Here is a 22,099-nt window from a genome sequence, read left to right as displayed (position 1 = left end):
TTGAACGGAAAAAAATAGAAAAAAATAAATAATCCATCAATATTTATTTTCCGTGTGAAGTTGTAGAAAAAAAAAAAAAACTAAAAATATGTGAGTTTAAAAAAAACTAAAATTTGGAGTTGGTGACCACGAAAATTAAGTTATTCGACATGTAGGCCCATTCTTGCAAACGACTCGGAGGATCCCCGCTACCGCAAAGAAAGCCCAATGTTTAATGCTGGTCAGATAATTTGTATTTTTTTTTAGCAAATATTTATTGTTTTGCAACTGGTAAGATATAAAAACTATAGGCTAAAAAAAAGTATAGCACTATACACCCATAAAAATAAATCAATAAATAATATACACCATACATGATCAAAACTTATAACTTAACTACGTTGAACAATAGTAGTTTAATTTATATATCTACTTAATAAATATGGATTTATCAATAAAGTGATATTTAAAATAATTTGCATAATATTTAATATATTTATATATACACAAAAAGTAGCTATATTTTATTGTATCCCAAAATTTTAAAATCTACCATATTTTATATCTATTTTGTATCACATAGATATTCCCTCATCCATATGTGTCCAACATCAGTCCCACCAAAATTGAAATGGATACAATCCTGAGGTTAGCACACCGTACTTGACTTTATATTGATCTAATCATTCTGAATCATATATTATCCTAATTATATTTCGGACAAATAATTTTTTATTAATATATATTTTTTTATTATGTAAAAGATGAATATTTTTAATCTGTGACCATCAAAAATATTATTTTTAAGATTCTGATAATAACCCCCTCGAATCCTTTTATTCTTCCACGCCATATCATACATGCTCAACATTTCTATCTCTACTATACAAGGTGTTCAACTTCCTATCCACCATATTTTTTCTTGTTGGCTTCGACTACAACCCTGTTCACCACAATCGATGCTTGGAGCTGTTCGAGAGTAGCCACAACCTCCGACATGGTCGGTCGGTTCCTGGGATCCGTGTTGAGGCATCGTAGGGCGAGAACAGCCAAGAACTGTGCATCTTTTTTAGGATACTGACCTCCCAATCTTGAATCCATGATTCTCAACATTTTTCTCTTGTCATTCAGGAATGGTTTTGCCCAATCCACCAAAGTTTCGTCGGCTCCACCAACGTTCTCGTCTCCAAGTGCTCGTTTCCCTGATAGCAGCTCCAGCAACACGACACCGTAGCTGTATACATCACACTTTGGAGTCAAGCGACCTACAATACAACACGAAATCATGCGATTCAGCCATAAAGACATTTATCTACAACATAGTACCCAAAGGACTAAAAATTCTATGAGATTCTCTTATTTCCTAATGTACAATCATTACCCCTTTATATAGGTGAAACTAAAGGGCCAATATCATATAAGTTTCCACATAAAAACAGACCTGTTGCTACGTATTCTGGTGCTGCGTAGCCTTTGGTTCCTATGACCCGAGTTGAAACATGAGTTTTGTCGCCTTTAGGACCGGCTCTTGCTAAGCCAAAGTCGGAAAGTTTTGCATTGAATTCCTGTAAAAAAACATTAACATAAAACATGATAAATAACATATAGAAATAGCCCTGTTAAAGTATATAGAGTTCCAAGATGAATTTTGTCATACCGAATCAAGAAGTACATTGGATGCCTTCAAGTCCCGGTATATCACATTGGCGTCTAGGCTATGCAGGTAAGATAACCCTCGAGCAACGTCAAGTGCAACTCGTGTCCGTGTAGCCCAAGTCATAAGTTGTGCTCCTTCTGAAATTATCACAAATTTCACCAATATAAATAGATTGAAACTAGAGCTAAGTAAATGAAAAATAAATAAAACAACCAATTTAGATAATCCACTTACTTTTAAATAAGTGATTTTCCAAGCTTCCTTTTGGCATGTACTCGTAGACTAACAGCCTGTACTCGGATTCCGCACAGTAGCCGATCAGCTTCACAAGATTTTCGTGGTGTAGAAGACTTAAACAGTTAAGTTCCGTCTGCCAGAGAAGTAGGATCACAAAAACATTAGCTATTTACAAATTTTTAGGCGTATGATGGAAAAATTAGCTAGTCTTTTTATGAACTTACAAGCCATTCCCTGTGGCCTTGATAACTTTCGGATTTGAGTTTTTTGACAGCAACAACCATACCGGTTCCCGGTTTGCAGGGGGCAAGAGTTTGCTCGTCTATCCATCCTTTGAAAACGAGCCCAAATCCACCCTCTCCAAGAAGGCTGTCGAACCGGAAATTTCTAGTGGCATTCTTTAGATCATTGAAAGCAAAGGATCTCAGATTGTTGGAGGGAAATTGACCGAATTTCGATGCAGCAATAGCACTGCATAATAAGCCTGAATGACCTAGCTGGTTCGAAGAACATAAATTGTCCTGTGTTGTAGATCCTGGTGGGATCTTATCTGAAAAACGAACAACTTGAACAAGTGAATACAATATCTCTTGTTTTCTAAGACTAACAAAAATAAAATAAAATTGCAGATTTCTGCTGCAAATCACACATTTAATCATCTTCGTCCTACAATATAATGTTATGATGTCAGTTCATTGCAGACACTTAGCTTATAAGCCAGATGAAAGATGTCAAATAACCAAGAAAAGCAAGGCGCCTTTGAACTTCGCAAATGTATGAAGTCGACTCGTGAATGTGAAATAGATAGCCTCGAGCCAAAGTAGTGAAAATTGATCTCAAGCACAAAGTAACGATACACAAGATCCAGCTCCAACACCAAATTATTTCAACTTCACCATCTAATTCAATTATTCAACAGAAGTTAACGTGAAAATAACTACAAATTTTGTAAGTACTTTATCTTACTTCAAAATGCACTGTTCCCTCAATATTTCTTTCTTTTATTAAAGCATGTGTTAGACATGAAAAGGGTCTCTCAGCGCATAAAGGTAAAAAATTCTTGTACCAATTACCCTGCAATCATTCTCTTCAATCATACATTGCAGTACATTAGAAATGGCAATCGATACATAATCCTGATCAAATAAATTTTTCTTTCACTTTCTTTCGATTATTACCTTAATTCTATTTGCAAAAGTACACATCATCGTGAACATAGTTCGATGCTTAAAAATTAAGTAGGTAATATAAATATATAATCCATAGAACAACGTTAAAAAACCAAGAAGGTCGGTTGAATAAATGCTAGTCAAAAGAAGATTAAAATAGCTAAAACTTTACACCGCCGCTCATGGCTCCACCACTAGATACAGCCATACAACTACCAAGCATTCTCTTCTATCAGAAATCCAACACTAAAAAGTGAGATAATCGAGAAAACCCATTCAAAATCAAGAAAAGTCCATACCTGAGAATTGCCCAGAAGAAGCAGGAGCAAGTTTAGCAGGTTTCTGGAGGCAAATCCCCATGCCCAAAATTTCAAAGACACCACCTTGAAAAACTGAAAAAGATCGAATTTTTTTCAAGAAAATGAAGATAGGGACCTGTTTTTCATCCGCAAATTCTTGGGTTTAGGGAGGAGAGAACATTAAAGTTAATTAGCAGCCTCAACTTGGTCAAGGCTCTGAAAATTAAATCTTTGAATATGATGGCAATAATGCATGTGTTCTTTATTATTTCTATTTATAATATGTATGGGCTCAAGTGTGACACAAATGACTTTATAATAACTAATAAGAAGCTTCCTTTAATTTTCTGGTATAGATATTTTAAAATTCAAGGCTGCATGGAATTCATTCGGCTGACCAGTCAAATGCCCCTACTTTGATTTAATAAAGACATTAGACATTCATTATATATACGTATTATATATTTTGAAATTGACATTTCATTATTTTATTATTTGTCAATAAGTGAGGTTAGACTTTGTGACAAAATTCTCCCCGCTTCACAAATCAGGCACTTTAGTCTATGATATTGATAGGGACAATTTTCAAAAAAGGGATTAGTGTGTTTTGATTGGGAAAATAGGATTTTCTAGCTAGGTATTTCAATATATGCCGGAGTTTGTTTTTGTTTTTGGTCAGGGTGTGTGTTTTATGATTGGGTGTAAAAAAGAGAGGAGGATTTGGGGAAAAGAGCTTGAACCAAGCCTTTTTTAAGCTGTTTCATAACAAAATATGCAAATATTACGTGTGGTATAAAAAAATAGATTTGGTTTAAAGTATTTGATTGCTTTATAAAATTAATGAGATATGAGGTTGAAATTATTTCGTTTCATCGATAACCATATGGGTAATTAATTTAATCAATTGATTGATTAATGGGGAAGCGGACGTGGAAAACTAAGTGAGTTGGAGTACAGAAATGTACAAGTTCTTTAGTTTAATTATAAAAAATTAATATGATATCTTTTTAGTTTTGAAGTGGCGGCCATCAACTAGTCAAGTTTACATTATATATTCTCCCTCTAAAAAAAATACATTATTATATTCTCGTTATAGACTTATGGTAATTTTTTTTTAAAAAAAAACTAACTTATAGTAAACTTTTTCCCCCTAAACATGTGAAAAAAATTATAAGTTTTTATTAGGAAAAAAAATACTGCAACATAGTATGTATACACATATACTCTCACATATATGTGGATAGTACTAGTGCATGATCATATAGCGTAACCATTGACTTCAATAAAAATTTGGCTTAATTATGTTTCAAATCAACTTTTATTAAATTGATTCGATAGATTTAAACTCTTATGACGTAGTCCATGATTTCATTGAGCAACGTAAAGAAATTCCATTAAAACTTTTATATGCCTTCCTTCATAATCTTGTTTTAGGCTACCAATAGTCAAATTTCAACTTCTAAGATATGCGTACAAGACAAGTGACAAATGGTCCCTTTAACATTTTAGTCTTGAGACAAATCAAACAAGTATAGATGAAGCAAATCAATGTAAAGAAACAAAGAATAACGTTTTTTCAAAATTGTGACACATACAAGGTATTCCTTTCTTTATTTTCATTATAACTCGGTAAAAAAAAAAGTGGTTTCATATTTTGTTCTTGACCTTAATCGCTCCAAGATTGGACACAACGTAATCTCAGTGATTGCATCAAGCATTCCAGCTGCTTTGTGGAACACACTCTAAATTTATTTGAATCATATTATAGTATGAGTCATTGTTATTTTTTTACAACTGTACGTGAGTTTATGCCATTACATTTATTTTAATATAAATCAAGTCAATAAAAAAACTGTGTAAACATGTGCGTCAATGCACTAATATATACATACAAGATAATTCTTTGTAATATCTTTTTAATTAAGTTGCGCTAATATTACTGATTTTTTAGTCATGAGATGCAAATCAGAATTTCTCGAAATAATTTTCAAAAGACTAAAGTATGCAAGTAGTCTAATTCTCCCCATATATTAATTGAAGTCTAACACAATTGCTGAATTTAAATAATATATATATACAGATGTCGTCTGAAACCGTACTGGGTATCGTGTTTGTGTGTATGTCTGTGTTTACACCTACGTCTCATGTGCAAATAAATCTTTTTGGACTTGGTCGTGCATGTGTGTTGTTAAGCTAGGGGTACAAATGAATCCAAATCGACTAATCGAATACTTTTCCAAGCATATTTTGAGATAATAAAAATTAAGTCGATCTCAAATATATTTACCGATCTAATATCAGTTTGATGATTCACGAGTCACACACGAGCACTAATATGTTGGTTTATTTTTCGAGCTTCGAGTGAGCTTAAAGGACATGAACTCCAATTAAGATATTAAAAAAATAAATATTTGATTCTGTCATATACAATTTGAATAATCAATGAATCTTTAAGCTCGTCTCGAACCCGGATACATGAATTTCATGTGGCCTGAATGACCAAGACAAGCTAGCATAAAGATGCAAAAGTTGTATCTGATGTCAGTTCATCTTTATGCTTGTATCGGAAAAATAAGATTAATTTGGCATGAACTCGAAAAATAGATTAATTTTGAATTGATTTCGACTCAATAAAAAATTTGAATTTGAATTTTCATGTCAATTCATTTGATCCAGAATTTATTATTGACCTCTATAAAGCAAATGTTTGAACAGACTCGAGTTAGTTTGAACATATTAATATATTTGAAGTTTTTTTTAAAAAAAAGCAATTATAGGAAGAAAAAAAATTATCAAAGAACTTCCCGTTTAATGGAAAGGGTTTTCCACTTTGATATAAATTTTATGTAGAATTGTATAAATAGTTTCAAGCCTTTATGTTTTTGCAAAATACTTAATGGGCCAAGCCCCATACTTATTTCTAATTATGGGCTTTTACAACATAGTTGCGCATAGATTGGCCCAGCTGTTAGATGTCCTTTTTCCGAAGACGCGACTAAAATTATGTAATTAGGATCTCATTGTAATTTTAAATAAAGCTCCATCACATTAATTAAAAACTGGTTAGCAAATCAACCTTAATTTTAAGTAAAAATTAGTTTTTTTGCAAAAGAGTTGACCAGATCCCATTCCACATGAGTCAGATGTCTATTGGCTCATGCAGAGATAAAATCGAGGGATGTGCAGGAGCGGCAGGGACCTGAAGGAGGGAGCAATATGACCAATCCCCAGAGCATACCCCACAATATTTCAGCAGGAAATATGCTCCACACGATAATCGAACCCGCAATATTGAGAAATCTCTCCCCACGTCACCTCAGATCTTACCAACTCGTCTATCCTTCTGTAGAAAAAAAAAACTAGTTTTTTTGGATCACACGTTACGTGGTTTAGATTTTGTTTCTAATATGATTTTTGTGAATCATTTTTTGTAATTAGGTTATATAATATTTATATTAGGATACGTTTGTGATTTAGATAGAGCAATATGAGAATGTTATACGGCAACCCAATTCATGTCTCAATAATAATAATAACTAGTAAAAACGTGCACACGCTATACGTGTGTAAAATAAAATTTATTTTTAAATAAACATGGTATAAGTGGGGGATTTAGTGGGATAGTGGATGTTATGGATTGAGGATCATGACTAACGTAATTATGAGAGTGAAAATTGATGTGTAAGAATTATTAAGGTAAAATTATGAAAAGAGGGTAAAATAAGTAAGAAAGTTGGTGTCCTCAAATCAACGGTTATTCTAACCCACTCAGCTATTATAAAATAGTAAGATAACTAGCGGGATAGACACACACGTTGCGTGTGAAATTATGAACACGACGATATAAGAATTATACATCTGCGATTGAGGTTTTAAAATGTGTTGATGGTTCAGTTATTTTCACTTTTTGGGAGAAGGTGGGGTGAAGCGGTTGATTTTTGATACATGTTTTTTAAACTATGCACAAATTCTCACGAACGAGAGTAAAATGAAGGGTAAAATCGGCAGAAAACTCGGTGTCCGCACATTATATGAGAAGAAACGGTTTTTATAGGTATCTCAAATTTTATAAAATAATAAAATAATAATGATGATGTGTGATCAATGAGCGTGATGCTTGCTTAACTCGATTTATTTAAACTCTTCCTATTTTCATGGCTACAATAGATTTCCCATTTCAACTATGACAATCTTTTCAGAAGGAGATTACCAAAAACAATCTTTCCCATTTGTAGCTAATTTATTTTGAATCAAATTTTCAGGCCCCAAAATCACGAATCAAACAATTTTTTTTTTATCAAAACACCACAAAATCTTAATAAATAACTCTTTCTATTTGATAATAATTGTAATTAAGAGACACAAATAATCGAAATTGTTTTTATTACTCAGATATTATTAACACTAGTCATTATCTAATTCATCACAAATATCACATATGGGATCACGAGTTCACTTCCAATGGGTGCCTTTCGGTCACGGTTCCATTTTGAAATTGGACACCTAAATTTGTATGCCATTATATTTCCGTGACCTTATCTTAAAGTTCTATGTGTCACATAGCAAAATTAAGCAATAAAAAATCTAGAAATATTGCTTAAAATTTGTTATTCACTCGGCAGGAATACAAGATAGTCATCACTCATCAAGCCAGATAATATATGCTATTTTTGTTTCACTAAAAATAATTAAAATAATTATGTCATTCTAAGGTTCAAATAGGTACAATTAACAATTCAACACACCTTACGCGTTTACTCTAATAATAGATAAGATAGTCAATTTGGAAACGACCTAAATTGATGGCGGTTGGAATACCTCAACCCAATCCGTCATGGGTTATGGATTAGACGGGTCAATCCGTCAAAAAACTTAAAAAAAAATCAAAAAAATATGAAAAAGATTTTAAAAAGATCATACATAAACAATTATAAATTATACATATTTAAAAACTCAAACAATAGATAAATCATTATAAATAATATAAATTTTCAAAATTATCAATTAAACATAAATTATAATAAATCATTTAAATCATTTAAGATTCTAAAGCTTATAATCATATATAAACATTTCAAATAAAACTTATCAACCATATATAAAATAAATAAAATATTAGTTATGATATAATTTTTTAAAAAATAAAAAAATAAAAAAAAAATTGGTGGGTCGTCCCGCCCCGGCCTGTCTTGGCTCGCAGCCCAAACGGCCGGGCCAGTCCGTTTCGGCCCGCCTCCAGACATGCCGTCAAAAGCATGACCCAACCCGTCTTTTTTTAATGACCGACCGGATTGGTTCAACGGATCAAACCCAAATTTACAACTCTAACCGTAGATATGATGTTTTATGATATGTCACATGAGCAATATAACATAAATTTTACCATGCATAGAGATGCTGATCATCATATACATGATTTGGTTACAACCCGTGACGTAAGCTCTCATCAACCCATTCAAATATTTCAAATTTTTAGTTATGCTTTTTAAACATACAAGTGTTTCGTTTAGGCCAACTTAATAATTGCTAATCGTCGAGGACTAGCACCAGTGTCTGCTTTTCGGTGTCTGGTTGCCTACTTTGGAAGATTATTTTAGGAACATAAAGTCCCATATTTTGAGGTAGGCCTTCCTTATATTCAGGAACAATTAAGAACATAACACAATCTACACTATTTCAAAGCCTCTTGTTCCCATTTTCTGCCTGCACAATCCATATTGCCACCCTCTCCAATTTGAACCGAATGGCATTGGCAAATGTCTCATCTTCCCTTTGTCTACACGCGACTGCCCCGACCAGCCCGAACTCGCATGATCGCAAAACTCTCGCATACTTACACTGCAGCGCCCCGGTCAGTCCACGGAGGAAGAAACATGACACTAACGATTTTCCCAACTCGAACTTTGTCCATCTGGAGTTCGAGCCTAGCAAGACATTCAGTCGAAGACAGAGATATCGAGAGCGCGGCGACTCGCTTCCCTCGGCGGCTTTCGGGGATGAACTCTTCTTCAGTGGCCTAGTCATGCCTCTAAAACCACCTCCAAGACTCCAATATAACAGTGTTTTCAGTAGCTCTAGCCAAAGGCTGACGTTTGCTTCGTCGTCTAAGTCTCCGACGACAACGTGCAGGATCCCGTTCGCGTGTAAGCACACATGGAACGACGATTTCGACCCTTTTGCGGCGGCTTTGGAGAAAGTAAGGGAAGAGGAGAGGGGAAGAAGCGGTCGGCCGAGACGCTCAAGATCATATTCCCCATTCAGAATTGCCTCAAAATACTCTTGCACTGACACAGCTGCCTCCTGCAATAATCAAGATTCTTACAAGGACAAGAGCTCGATGAAGCCCACGAATCAAGTTCCAGTCTTGACCAGCTATAGTGGACCACTGGAGCTCAAGGGCTCTGCTTATGCAAGATGGGTTCGAGACCAGAAGAAAGAAGGGCTAAATCTACGCGGGCCGACGAATCCCACGGCTCCCGGGGTACGTTTTGGACGACGTGTAAGGCCCATGAAGAACGAGCACGATGGATTAATGGACAAGCCAGCTTCAACTAAAGGGAAAGATGCTAAAGACAAGTGTGGGAATGATAATGGAGAAAGCAGGGTGCAGAAACTCAAGGGACTTCTATTGAAGTATGCATCATTCGGCAGAGAAAAGAATGCTACCAAGTTGCCAAAGAAAAGTTTACAAGCACAAAAGGGAAGTTACTTTATTAGATTGAGCTTCAAGTTCAGGGAAAATGGCAAGAGGACGCCGGACGATGATGAGACGACGACGGTAACCGAATACAAGCCATCCATCATCGCTTGCTCAGATTACTAACAGGTGAAGACATTAATACTTATACAAACTATATAATTTTCACCTGTAATGCATTAGATCGCCTTCTCCTCCGTGTCGTCGCACTTCCCTTTCGTTTTCGGGTCCTCCTCTGGTTTATGGAGATGAAGATCCTACAAAGAACTCGGTGGTGTATGTAAAACTTGTTAGATTTTGATCAATGTGTCAGTTGTAATCTCTGTGTTTCATATTATTTGAAGCAAAAATATTAATGTTCGTTCCCTTGTTATTCTCCTGGTTTTCATCAACTGAGGCTATTAATGATGACATATGGAAATATGTATCTAGAAAATACTTCCTTCGATTATATATCTTGTTTTAGTTTTCACACGAATTAAAAAAAATTTATTGAAAAAGTAAATTTTATATAAATTTCCTATTTTATCCCTATTTAATGTATTAAAAAAATGATTGCACAATTTTCAAGGTGTAGTTAATAGGGGTATATTAATAAAGAAGTTTAAAAAAATATTACTAAATATGGTGTATGACTATATATTTGGGACAAACAAAAAAGGAAACGTGGACAATATAATTGGGACGGAGGAAATATAAACTTAAACGAGTTACTTGGGTTGGAGACTTGTTAACAATATATTATAATCAAGTAGCCATATAATCCTTAAATAATTTTTTTAAAAAAACAATTTAGCACCAAACTATTTTTATGTGTATGTGTACTTGCAAATTCTAATTTCACACCCTTTGATCCTATTCAGTTATTCTTTTAAAAACAAAATTACTTGGATCGTTTAAAAAAAATCGTCATTCAATGGGCTCGAGTGGCCTTCATTGGTGGATAGGTCCGTGGGCTTCCAAAAGGCCGCTAAGAGTCCAGTCCATGAATAGACTTTGGGGAGTACAAGAAATTCAATCGAGTACAAAATGCCACGTACTTCAGAAAGTACAATCCAATACATGTAATAGCCAAAAGTACCAAGATGCAGTACACTTGAAACCTTGGCCTTATGTTCTATTTAATCTCGAGAAAATTCAGACTAAAATGGCACCAAATTTTGGGTAGTGAATTCAAGAAATTGAGGTGGAGGAGGCCAACAGGGGTGCCATGAGATCACACGAATGTTCGACATATTTTATCGACTCATTCGAGACCCGAATGCTAGTCGTGCTTCATCGGTCGAATCGTGTGTTCTCAGGTCGCCCCTGCCGGACTTTCCTGCACTTTTTCGACGAACGTGGGAGCTTGGAGGCTAATCAAATTACATGGACACTTGATGAAGTATTTATTGTTATTTTCAAAATTTTACTTGGTTACATTGGTTAGTTCTATATTCAGAAAATTGACTTGCTTTATATATATATATATATATATATATATATATATGATAATGATAGTGACTGACAATATGATATTATTGTCACATTTTCGTAATATTTAAATATTTGTATGGCATAATTTTATCTAGCAAGTGGTATTATGCGTGACAATAAAATAATTTAAATAACCTAAGCAAATTATTAAATAATTACACGAAAAAAGAATTATTATAAAAATCATTCTTATATTTTAAGATAATATTTCTAATTTTGCACAAAAACCATTTAATACGAAAAAAGTCTTATATACACACACATATATAAACCGAATTATAGTAAAAATTTCAGAAAGAAAGAAAAATTAACCTTAATTTGACTGACATGTATCGGTTAGCCTAATAATAATAAAAATTCATATTTTTCCAATAATAAAAATTCATATACCAATATGTTATATATTTTAACCAAGCTGATTCATGTGGACCAAACAAAAACATGGAAAAAAAATGGAACAAAATAAGATTTATTAAGATTCCTAGTGGAGATCGAATATATAATATAGACAACGCGAAGATTCCTTCAAAACTCGGTATTCGCCTATAAAATCCCAACAGACGTGAAACAAGGCGTCATTTTCCAAGCGACCCAACCATGGATTCCAGTTTCACAACTCATCAAATTCACTGTAAATCTCTTCTTTTACTTTCCATGATTATGATAATATCGCCATTCGCTCAATCCAATCAGGTACGTACTGAAAATGGTGGATTATTGCTGAATTCATGAGCCAGTTCTTGTGTTTTCACTTTATATTTTCGTGTCCCATCAATTCTGGATTGTATATCACTTTATGGGCTCCGATGAATCTGATATCTTTAGAGTTACTGATACTGTGGAGATGATATTTCATTCTTGTTGGGAAAGTACTCACCTTTACCCCTATTGTTCACTGTTAAGTCCTTTCCAGTTCAGTCCCTCTTCTCGGTTGTGTACAAAAATAGTCTCTAATCTTTGAGAAATTAACCCGAATACATATTTGGCCTAATGACGGAACATAAAATGACGGATGCATTTGGATCAATTTGTCGATTATAAGGACGATTTTTGTACACGAGAAACAGATGGACTGAACAGGGAAAATGCCAATAAAAATGGGTATTTCGATCTCCCCCAATCGTGTCTGTTTCCTTGTGTATTGTGAAAAAGGCATGAACAATCTGAGAGTTGAATTTTGGTGTTTGTCTATGCTTTTTCCATTTCATTTTTGGTACAATTTATGTGCAGTATTCTGATGCCGGGATTGGGTACGGTGAATCGATGTGTGGGGTTGATTCGCTGTATTCTTCGAAGATTTTGATCAAGGGAGGGACAGTTGTGAATGCTCACCATCAAGAGGTTGCTGATGTGTATGTGGAAGATGGGATTATTGTTGCTGTACAATCTAATATCAAGGTATTCTTGCTTTTAGCCTTTTGTTTGTTAAATGATGTTTACCGAGAAATGTACATAGAGTACTTGATAAGTGAAGTGAAAATGCCCATTTGTAATTTTGTTGTCTACAGCTTATGAGTTATGGCAGTGATCTTAGAATATAGCGTATGTATCCGTCTCGCTTTAAATGAAGAATTTTTATCATGTGCGCCACAATGAAAACATCGACAATGGAAACTGGGACTATGTAGCCATACTTTGCGTTTTATGCTGTTTTAGCACTATGTTTTGCAAATGAATCTATATCAATTAGTGGTTCTATAGGTTGGAGATGGTGTTAAGATTATTGACGCCACTGGGAAATATGTCATGCCAGGTATATTTCTATCTTCAGTTTTGAGACAGTTTCTTAAAGGCCTTTTTGGAATAAAGAGTATCCATTTCTCCATAACTGTTGGATAGATCTTTCTGAATGATACGAACTCAGGTCACAATTCTCGGGCAAAAGTGTGGTAAACAATGGAAGGAAGAAAACTATGATGCCATTAACCAAAACAGAAAGTTTGTATAAGAAAATGATCAATTTCTTGCTAGGAAAATGCCTCATTAAAGCAGAAAATATCCATAACGAAATAGATTCCCTTTCACTTGCAAATTAACTCACAAAATTCCTCTACGTGAAAATAACTAAAGCAATGGTTTCCGAAGCATTTTGAATATTCTCATGAAGTCATGGATTTGGAATGGTTTTAGACTCTTCTTCAAGCCGTAAATGTAGTAGCGGAGAAATTTCAAAGCGTTCCTTATGAAATGATATAAAAGTTTCTTTTGAGTTTTGGATTTGAAGAGGTTTATATCCACTCCCAAATCCCGTGTCACTGGTTTCAAAACCACATACTTTAACATGGGATTTAGGAAGGGTTTGAACTTGAAACGTTTTCTATGACAAATTTAACAATACTATTGGGTTTTATCAATTTTTTCCCAAACTAATTTATCCATCAATACATGAATAAATGATCGTTCATAATTCCACAAAATATCTTCATATTTATCATCTCAATTCGCAAAATCAATTTATAACATTAACAATAGACTGTTTTTAACGAATCAACAAAGTACTACAATTTTGGAAAAGTTTGAATGATGCGTGTAAAATTTTGGAACTAATGTTATTGCATCTACCTCATATGCTCCATTTACGTCTGTCTCGGCGCTTCCATATCTTTAATTTTTTCTTCCTTTCCCAGTAATTTATTAATAACATCTAAAGTAAAGTGACAACTCTTCTCCCTGGAGATTGAACTATGCTTACAACACTAAGAAAACTTGGCCACGGAATGCACCTGTTCCCAAATATCAAATCTAACCAGCAATATGCTCAGACCCAAATATCTCACTCTACACAAATATAATTCATATTGTACAGTAATATTATAAACCGAAATACTTTCTCGTGCACTTTTGTTAGTTGTGTACTCAGCAATGTCGTCTTGAAAACTAAGCTGCACAACCTTGTCCAGCAAAGCCAAACAAAACCTTTGGCAATAAAATTAAATTTTTTTTGCAAACTCATCTTAAAAAGTGGAAACATATTTCAACTCGTATTGTTCACGATCAATGAGAACACTTCCTTTCTTTTACTTTGTCGACTTAATTGTAGCACTTCAACATGAGTTGGCTTTCTGCCATTTTCTTGAAACTAAACATGGAACAAAAATCATTTTCAATTCAGTTAATTATGTGGCAATAGCCCAAGGCTTGTCTAATACATATTTATCATTGTAAAAAACTCTTGAAATTTGAAAATTTTAGCGGAGTTTTAATATAATAAATAACATATAAACTTAAAGATTTTAAGATAAGAAAAAATACATAAACTTTCAAGTTATAAAAAATGTAAGTCTCAAAATAACAAATTATCTAGAGTAAAATATTTACGTTAGATCAGATTCCATATCTTAGTCGCAAAGAAAGGAAATGTACGAAACAAATTTAATTTTGATGTATTTAAATGTTTTTTTTAAAAATATATATATTATTAAATATTTATCATTTAAAATAAAATTCAAAATTTAAAAATATTAAATAAAAATTAAAATTTTAATTAAATATTATTTTTAAAAATTATATTTTTTCACGCTTTTTTCGAGTTTTTTCACGCTTTTTCGAGTTTTTTTCACGTTTTTTTGTGCTTAATATGGTCAATCAAGGAGTTGATCGCTTTTTTCACGCTTTTGTCCAAAGCAAAACTTTTTTGCTCACGCTTAAGCGACGCTTTTTCGCGTTTTTTAAAACACTGCTATTTCTTGCGTACTTTAAATAAAAGTGATTTTTATTATGTGTTTAATTCCAGCAAAATGGTGGAAAGTTAACTTGTGTTGAAGTATTACAATTGAGTCGACGAAGTAAAAGAAAAGAAGGTGCTCCGGTTATGACCAAACGATACGAGTTGAGATGACAATATGTTTCAACTTTTTAAATTGATATTCAATATTCCATGAAAATAATTTTTAGGTTTTGCAAACGAGATTGTGCAATGTTGCCTTCAAGACATGCTCGATGGAAACACAACTAGTGGAAGTTCACGATAAAGCATTGAATATATAATTTATCTACAATTATGTTCATTTTTGTTAAAGTTATATATACATTTTACAATATAAGTTATACGTTTTATGTAACATGTTATTTGGGCCTAAGCATTGTGGTTGGGTTCGATATCTTAGAGCTGGTGCCCAGCCTAGTCAAGTTTGCCCTGTGCACTATAATCTTAGTTCAATCTCATGGAACTGTGGAAAATGAAAGAGAGAATGAAATATTTGGAAGCACAAAGACATACTGAAATAAAAATATAGAGCATATGGCTGATACAATAACATCAGCTCCAAAGTTTTAACTTTTACATGTATCATTCAAAGTATGATATCTAGAATTGATAAGAGATCTCCTAGCCTGAATCATTACCAGCTCAAGTAATATCATCATTATTAATACTAACAAATAATTTTATAATACTTATATAAATGCATGATATTAAATTAAATTAAATTTCTTTTATAGATATCGGTTATGAATATGAGAGATATTATGCAACAACACACACATGCTCCACCAAATTCATAAGACAACAATAGCCGATCTCCTGCACCTCCGGAACCAATACCAATTACTCAGACTTTTAAAAAATAGTTTCATTTATTTTAGCTCTTTTTGTACTTCGCTATTTTTGTAGAGAGTAATTGTGTATTAATATCATATATTGATTTTGTAGGTTAAGATTTTCAATGTGAAGGCTTTGTTGATTAATCAACTAGTATTTTCCTTAATTTTGTTATGGATGAATTGTATTGAGAATGATGTTATTAAGTTTGAAAAAAATCAATAAACGCAATAACATGGTATTACTACTTGAAGGACGGTTTTAAACTGCTCCCAGTCCATGGCTTCAAGATTGGTATCAAAACACTTCAAAAACCGGTTTTCCTTCAGGAATGGTCGGTAACCGCCCCTATATCCATGGCATCAGAAATGGTTTGAACTGTTCTTCCAACAGCTTTAATAGCGGGTTTGAACTGCTCAAAAAGTCCTTGCATTAGATGCAATTTGAAATGCTCCTATAGTCCTATATCAACAAAATCATCAGCAATTTAATCTCACTCCTATAGTAGGCAACAAGAGCGCTCTTTCAACTTTCACTACCCGTAACTAAAACAACTTCTATTGTATATAGCAACCCCAACAATAGGAGGGGTTTTGTATCCATTGATAAATGTCTAGGAGCTGTAAAAAACTGCTTCTAAAGTTGAGAAAACCGCTCCTCTAGGGCTGCTTTCTTTTCTCTTCATTTTTTCCTTTTGGTAGTGATATATAATGTATTTCAATGCCTTTTTTATGGTAACAATGTTGATTATCTCGCAGCTGAATGGACGGTACATAACTAATCTTACTAAAGAACATTTCCTATAAATTACGAACTTTAGGTACCAAGAATGTCTGATTGTTATCCTTGAATAATGGTAAGACTTGAATAATGGTAAGATGTGTTTCAGTATATTACTTGTCAAATTGAATATAAAATCTTATTACTGAATACCAAATTCCATAGAAGTCCCTAGTCTACCATCTTGTTTGTTTATTTAATCTTTATCTTCTGATAATGACAGGAGGAATTGATCCCCACACTCACTTGGCTATGGAGTTTATGGGCACTGAAACAGTTGATGATTATTTCAGTGGCCAAGCCGCTGCATTAGCTGGCGGAACTACGATGCATATTGATTTTGTTATTCCCGTGAATGGTAGCTTATTAGCAGGCTTTGATGCTTATGTAAAAAAGGCAGAAAGATCCTGCATGGATTATGGTTTCCATATGGCAATCACGAAATGGGACAACTCTGTGTCAAGGGAAATGGAACTCATTGTTAAAGGCAAAGGCATGTACCCTTTCAGGTTTATTTGTTTCACTTTGGAGATACTTTTATTTTGCTTCAATGATTATTATGGATGATTTCTTACTAATTTATCTTACTCTGTAGGCATAAATTCTTTTAAATTTTTCATGGCCTATAAAGGTTCACTTATGATCAACGATGAGCTTCTGCTCGAGGGATTCAAAAAATGTAAATCTCTTGGTGCCTTGGCTATGGTTCACGCAGAGAATGGAGATGCTGTGTTTGAAGGACAAAAAAGAATGATTGAACTAGGCATTACGGGTCCCGAGGGTCATGCTCTTTCAAGGCCACCGATGGTAACTTCACTTAATCTTCTAAAAATATAAATATTGACATCAAGTGCCTTTGCTGACCTTATATATTCTTAATCTTAAGCTTTCTGTCCCAGTTACAACATCCTGTCACTTGAAATATGAGTTTTAAACTTTATATTACATTTTGATCCATCTAGTTGGATGTCAGGATTTCATAGCTGATCTGAATAGCCTAAACATGCTTGGTTAGTGGTTAGCACACAATTACCTTTTTCATTTCCTCATCAGCTATAATGACGAGGGAAATGGTGAAGGTAACCTTCATCATCAATTAGTTAAAAATTGTTGTATAGACTTGTGTCTGACACTTGATGAAGCTTATATTTTCACTTTCATTTGCATTTTCTTCTGTTATCTGATTAAATTTCATGCAGCTTGAGGGTGAGGCGACTGGTCGTGCTATTCGTTTGGCTGGTTTTGTGAACACACCTTTGTATGTTGTTCATGTCATGAGCATTGATGCAATGGAAGAAATAGCTAAAGCTCGAAAATCCGGTTAGCAGTTCTTGAGAATAATAATCCATTTGATCTCACATGGGACCTTGTAGATTAATTCTCAGACTTGGAATTTTCTGTCATATTTCAAGATCCTTACGTCTGAAATCCAAAATATTGACAATTGCAATATCTTAATCTTTTTGAATTCAGGTCAGAAGGTCATTGGGGAACCGGTAGTTTCAGGGCTGGTCCTGGATGATTCTGTCCTTTGGGATTCCGACTTCAAGACAGCCGCAAAGCAAGATTTTTTCTGTCTCACATCAAATTTTGATATATATCCTCTTTGTTTTCTTCATGATATCATTATACACGATATTTCTATGTTTTAGGTTTGTCATGAGTCCGCCTATAAGAGCACTAGGACATGGTAAGGCTCTTCAAGCAGCTCTGTCGACAGGAATTCTTCAGGTTATTACTCTGTTCATAATAAAGTTGACGTTGGACATAGTTAGAGAAGACGGCAAACCATTCAGAATCAAAATTGTAGGAAATTTGTCTCTGCAATTTTTTTAAGATTTCAGAAAATAATATCCATGGGTACACTGGAAATATAACCTGTGATATGATCAGGTCTTTACAATTTTGACTTTAAATATTTACCTTATATTGTTAGAATGCTTGCCTTTTATGTTTAAGGGTACTTAACCTGTTGCAGCTGGTGGGGACAGATCACTGCACCTTCAACGCAAGACAAAAAGCACTCGGAATTGATGATTTTCGAAAAATCCCAAATGGAGTCAACGGTATAATTTTGTTCCAGAGTTTCTATGTAGAATCTAAAAGGGTTAATTTTTCACATGATTCTTTAGTATGATATTTATCCTGCAGGTATTGAGGAGAGAATGCATATAGTTTGGGATACAATGGTGGTATGTTATTTATTATCCTCTCTTGTGTGAGTGTTGACCTGTAACAATATTCTTCCCTCTTGGACATTGCTGATCCTTTTATTTCTTTATTTTAATTTTATTTTTAGGCGTCTGGAAAAATGTCTTCCTCTGATTTTGTTCGGGTGACGAGCACTGAGTGGTATGTTTGTGAAATCTTTAATTTCAAGGATTTTGAATATCTTTATATATTTAACATATCAATTCCATTATATGTGTGCTCCTTCAAGTGCAAGAATATTCAACATATATCCAAGAAAAGGTGCAATACTAGTCGGATCAGATGCGGATATAATTATATTAAACCCAAATTCAAGTTTCCAAATAACTTCAGCTACTCACCACTCTCGATCGGATACAAATGTTTACGAGGGAAGAAAAGGGAAGGTTTAGCTCTCATCCCTAATGCTTATACCAATTTCAATATGTCATTTCGATGTTGTTTCCAGTAAAGAGTATAGGACCGACCGAGTACCTATTAATGTACTAAAGTAAAGTGGATCATGCTTCACAGTGCTAAATAGGTTCCAATACAATGCAGTAGCGTGAATTGTTGCTTCCCAATGACCAGGTTAAACTTTCTTGATGAGTTATTTACTTTCTATTTTCAACAGGGAAAAATTGAAGTGACCATTGCTGGAGGTAAAATTGTCTGGGAAAATGAAGAACTAAAAGTTGTTCCAGGTTCTGGCAAGTACATAGAAATGCCACCTTATAACTATCTTTTTGATGGAATTGAAAAGGCGGACTTGGACTATTTATCGTCCCTAAAAGCTCCCGTAAAAAGATCCATTCAAACAAGCTGAGCATCTGGTTGGAGTTACTGGAAATTCCGAGCAAGATTTTGCATCTGTTGATGCCGAAGTGTTTCAAGAAATCCTATTTTTATAGACTCAATGTGATTACTACTGTTCATCTCTTTGTTCAGAATGTATATAAAATATTCTGATTCTGGGTATTCTAGGCGATGTAAATAGATGCATTGGTCCATTGTTCTTTCTGGTGAAACAGCAAAATAAAGGACTACCATCAGTAAGCATAAATATGATTTGTATTCACCTTTTAAGCCGGTTTAAGGTGTTGAATAAAGTACTGATAGTTGAGCAAATTCTGTTCATTGTGATTCAGCGTCAAAGTTGCATATAGGCCAATGCTATATACATAATCCCTCATCAGCTTCACAATTATCTGTGGAGTAGTTTTTAAGTTTGACAAGATGGAGTAGTTTTTGGCCTTTGAGGCTTGAATCTTGAATTTATATATAACCTAATAGAGAAACATCTACGTTTGCTTCATGCATTTACACATCTAGTAAATCAAAACAATGTGTCTCAAATTTTGAGCATACACGCATTGATCAAGGTCCAGTTTAATACCGAATTGAAATCAAAACCTTATACAACAGCTGAGGCATCTCCACATCTTCTTTTTCTTCTTGATCTGGGTATCAATCTGTATTAAGCAAGTATTAGAAGCCAGAATGCATGATTTTGGCCTAGTAGATGTGGATCGAAACATCATAATACTATTTATCTTTTCTTTAATTTACACAAGAAATGTTCTTATGGGAAATTTAGCTGCATAAACTTGGTCTTACCACACCATAATCATCATCCCGATGTGTTTTTTTGAGAAGTTCCCTTTCATTCCCAAGGCTATGGCGTGTAAAGTTGTTTTTCTGCTGCTTCCTATTAGCTCGAGCTTGCGAAAAAATCATAGAGTAATTGCTTCCAACCCCAGCCTCGTGTTCCCATGCTCCAAATCGAGGAACAGAATTCCAATTCTTCTGCAATGTAAGACAAACCAGCAGATCATCAACACTATTTTCTTGAGATCTATCTTCTTTTTCGAGTTTTCGGAAAGGTAGATGATTTTGTATGTCGTGTTATACGTATTTGGAGCAAATTACGTGTGAAAAAAAAAAGCTCCCATTAGTCAATATCTCCCTGCCCAAACTGCAGAATTTCATCTTGAATAGAAAACTAATCTCAGATATAATGTGCAAAAAACTTATTTTACAAGAAATTTGATGATCATGATTTTCTTGGTAACCCACGCGTGGCTTACCTTGTTCAAGTTTTCCATGGAGATCCAAAGGAGAGAAGAGGAGCGTAAAGGGTGTGGAACTCCTACTTCTCCTCTGCATGCATGCAATGCAATTAATACCTTCCAAGTTTGTGGGACTTAAAAAAGAAAGAAAATTGTACGAAAGGTTGGATTTAAACCATTCAATTTTGTAGAAATTCGAGGAATATTAGCCAATATTTGACCTTGAATAAATAATAAATAGCGGACCATTATTTTTTGAGGTAGACAAATTTAAGCGATATATTTTAGTGTGCCAGCTAGAAAAAAAATCTTTTGATTTATGCCACTTATCGATTTATATAATAGATTATATATAAAGAATATCAAAATAGATATATACCAACTTTTGTTTCAAAATTGCCATTACATCAATAGCTTCTTTTTTTTTTCTTCCAAAATTGTCATTATCTTTATTTTAATATAAATAAAATTAATTAAAGTAGCTATTAAAAAAAGTGCATAAATTATGTGCGTTGAGATATATAAAAGGTTATCGATAAAATGAGATGTCTAATTGCATTCAATCGAGTGGAATATTTATAATTTTTAATATTCAAAATAAATTGTTAAAATATTTGACACGTTGAACTTGATAAAACCCAATTAGAAATTATGATGTTTGCAAAAAAAAAAAATTAAAAATTAAAAAATAAATAAAATAAATAAATTAATTAATTAATTAAAATTAACTAAGTGTGAAATGATGTTTAGTAAGTCCAAAAAATATTGATTACTGGTGATTATTTAAAATATTTTTAGACTGAAAATTTAAAATTTGAAAAATTCCATAAAAATTGTGTTCTTCGGGGAGTTTTTATGCCACCACCTAAACCATTTCATTACTTATCCTCGGTCGGGGCAAATGTGCTCAAGCCACCGCCGAATACTGGAAGTGGTTCAGGTTACACATCGAGTGAATGGACTAATTCATATTGGTACAAGGAGATTACTCCAACTATGGCAAAAT

The 22,099-nt window shown here is 33.7% G+C and overlaps 2 protein-coding genes across 2 annotated transcripts; one reads left to right on the top strand and one right to left on the bottom strand.

The window, feature by feature from the left end:
• Window positions 1-776: 776 nt before the first annotated feature.
• On the bottom strand, window positions 777-3,603 carry LOC140892194 (probable serine/threonine-protein kinase PBL3). Its single transcript, XM_073301002.1, has 6 exons — window positions 3,342-3,603; window positions 2,098-2,423; window positions 1,871-2,006; window positions 1,637-1,773; window positions 1,421-1,544; window positions 777-1,244 (listed from the first exon to the last, which is right to left on the bottom strand). The coding sequence occupies exons 1-6, from the start codon at window positions 3,400-3,402 to the stop codon at window positions 883-885; spliced, it is 1,146 nt and encodes a 381-aa protein (XP_073157103.1). The 5' UTR covers window positions 3,403-3,603; the 3' UTR covers window positions 777-882.
• An 8,431-nt stretch (window positions 3,604-12,034) lies between these two features.
• LOC140890616 (dihydropyrimidinase) lies at window positions 12,035-20,142 on the top strand. Its single transcript, XM_073298532.1, has 13 exons — window positions 12,035-12,207; window positions 12,745-12,912; window positions 13,216-13,267; window positions 17,058-17,327; window positions 17,430-17,641; window positions 18,034-18,154; window positions 18,308-18,395; window positions 18,487-18,565; window positions 18,813-18,900; window positions 18,986-19,026; window positions 19,134-19,186; window positions 19,275-19,431; window positions 19,659-20,142. The coding sequence occupies exons 1-13, from the start codon at window positions 12,112-12,114 to the stop codon at window positions 19,848-19,850; spliced, it is 1,617 nt and encodes a 538-aa protein (XP_073154633.1). The 5' UTR covers window positions 12,035-12,111; the 3' UTR covers window positions 19,851-20,142.
• Window positions 20,143-22,099: the final 1,957 nt, after the last annotated feature.

The sequence above is a fragment of the Henckelia pumila genome, chromosome 3 (genome assembly GCF_033568475.1).
Source record: "Henckelia pumila isolate YLH828 chromosome 3, ASM3356847v2, whole genome shotgun sequence".
In the NCBI taxonomy this organism is placed as follows: domain Eukaryota; kingdom Viridiplantae; phylum Streptophyta; class Magnoliopsida; order Lamiales; family Gesneriaceae; genus Henckelia; species Henckelia pumila.
The sequence above is the reverse complement of the archived record's forward strand: the minus strand, read 5'-3'. Positions and strand labels throughout refer to the sequence as shown.

Excerpts from the sequence above, each read along its gene's own strand:
- LOC140890616 (XM_073298532.1), top strand. The coding sequence starts at position 12,112 with ATGGATTCCAGTTTCACAACTCATCAAATTCACTGTAAATCTCTTCTT. Across the intron at positions 18,155-18,307 it reads AGCTAAAGCTCGAAAATCCG|GTCAGAAGGTCATTGGGGAA; the intron begins GTTAGCAGTTCT and ends TTTTGAATTCAG. Across the intron at positions 18,566-18,812 it reads TGTCGACAGGAATTCTTCAG|CTGGTGGGGACAGATCACTG; the intron begins GTTATTACTCTG and ends AACCTGTTGCAG.
- LOC140892194 (XM_073301002.1), bottom strand. The coding sequence starts at position 3,402 with ATGGGGATTTGCCTCCAGAAACCTGCTAAACTTGCTCCTGCTTCTTCT. Across the intron at positions 2,007-2,097 it reads AAGGCCACAGGGAATGGCTT|ACGGAACTTAACTGTTTAAG; the intron begins GTAAGTTCATAA and ends CTTCTCTGGCAG. Across the intron at positions 1,545-1,636 it reads CCAATGTACTTCTTGATTCG|GAATTCAATGCAAAACTTTC; the intron begins GTATGACAAAAT and ends GTTTTTTTACAG.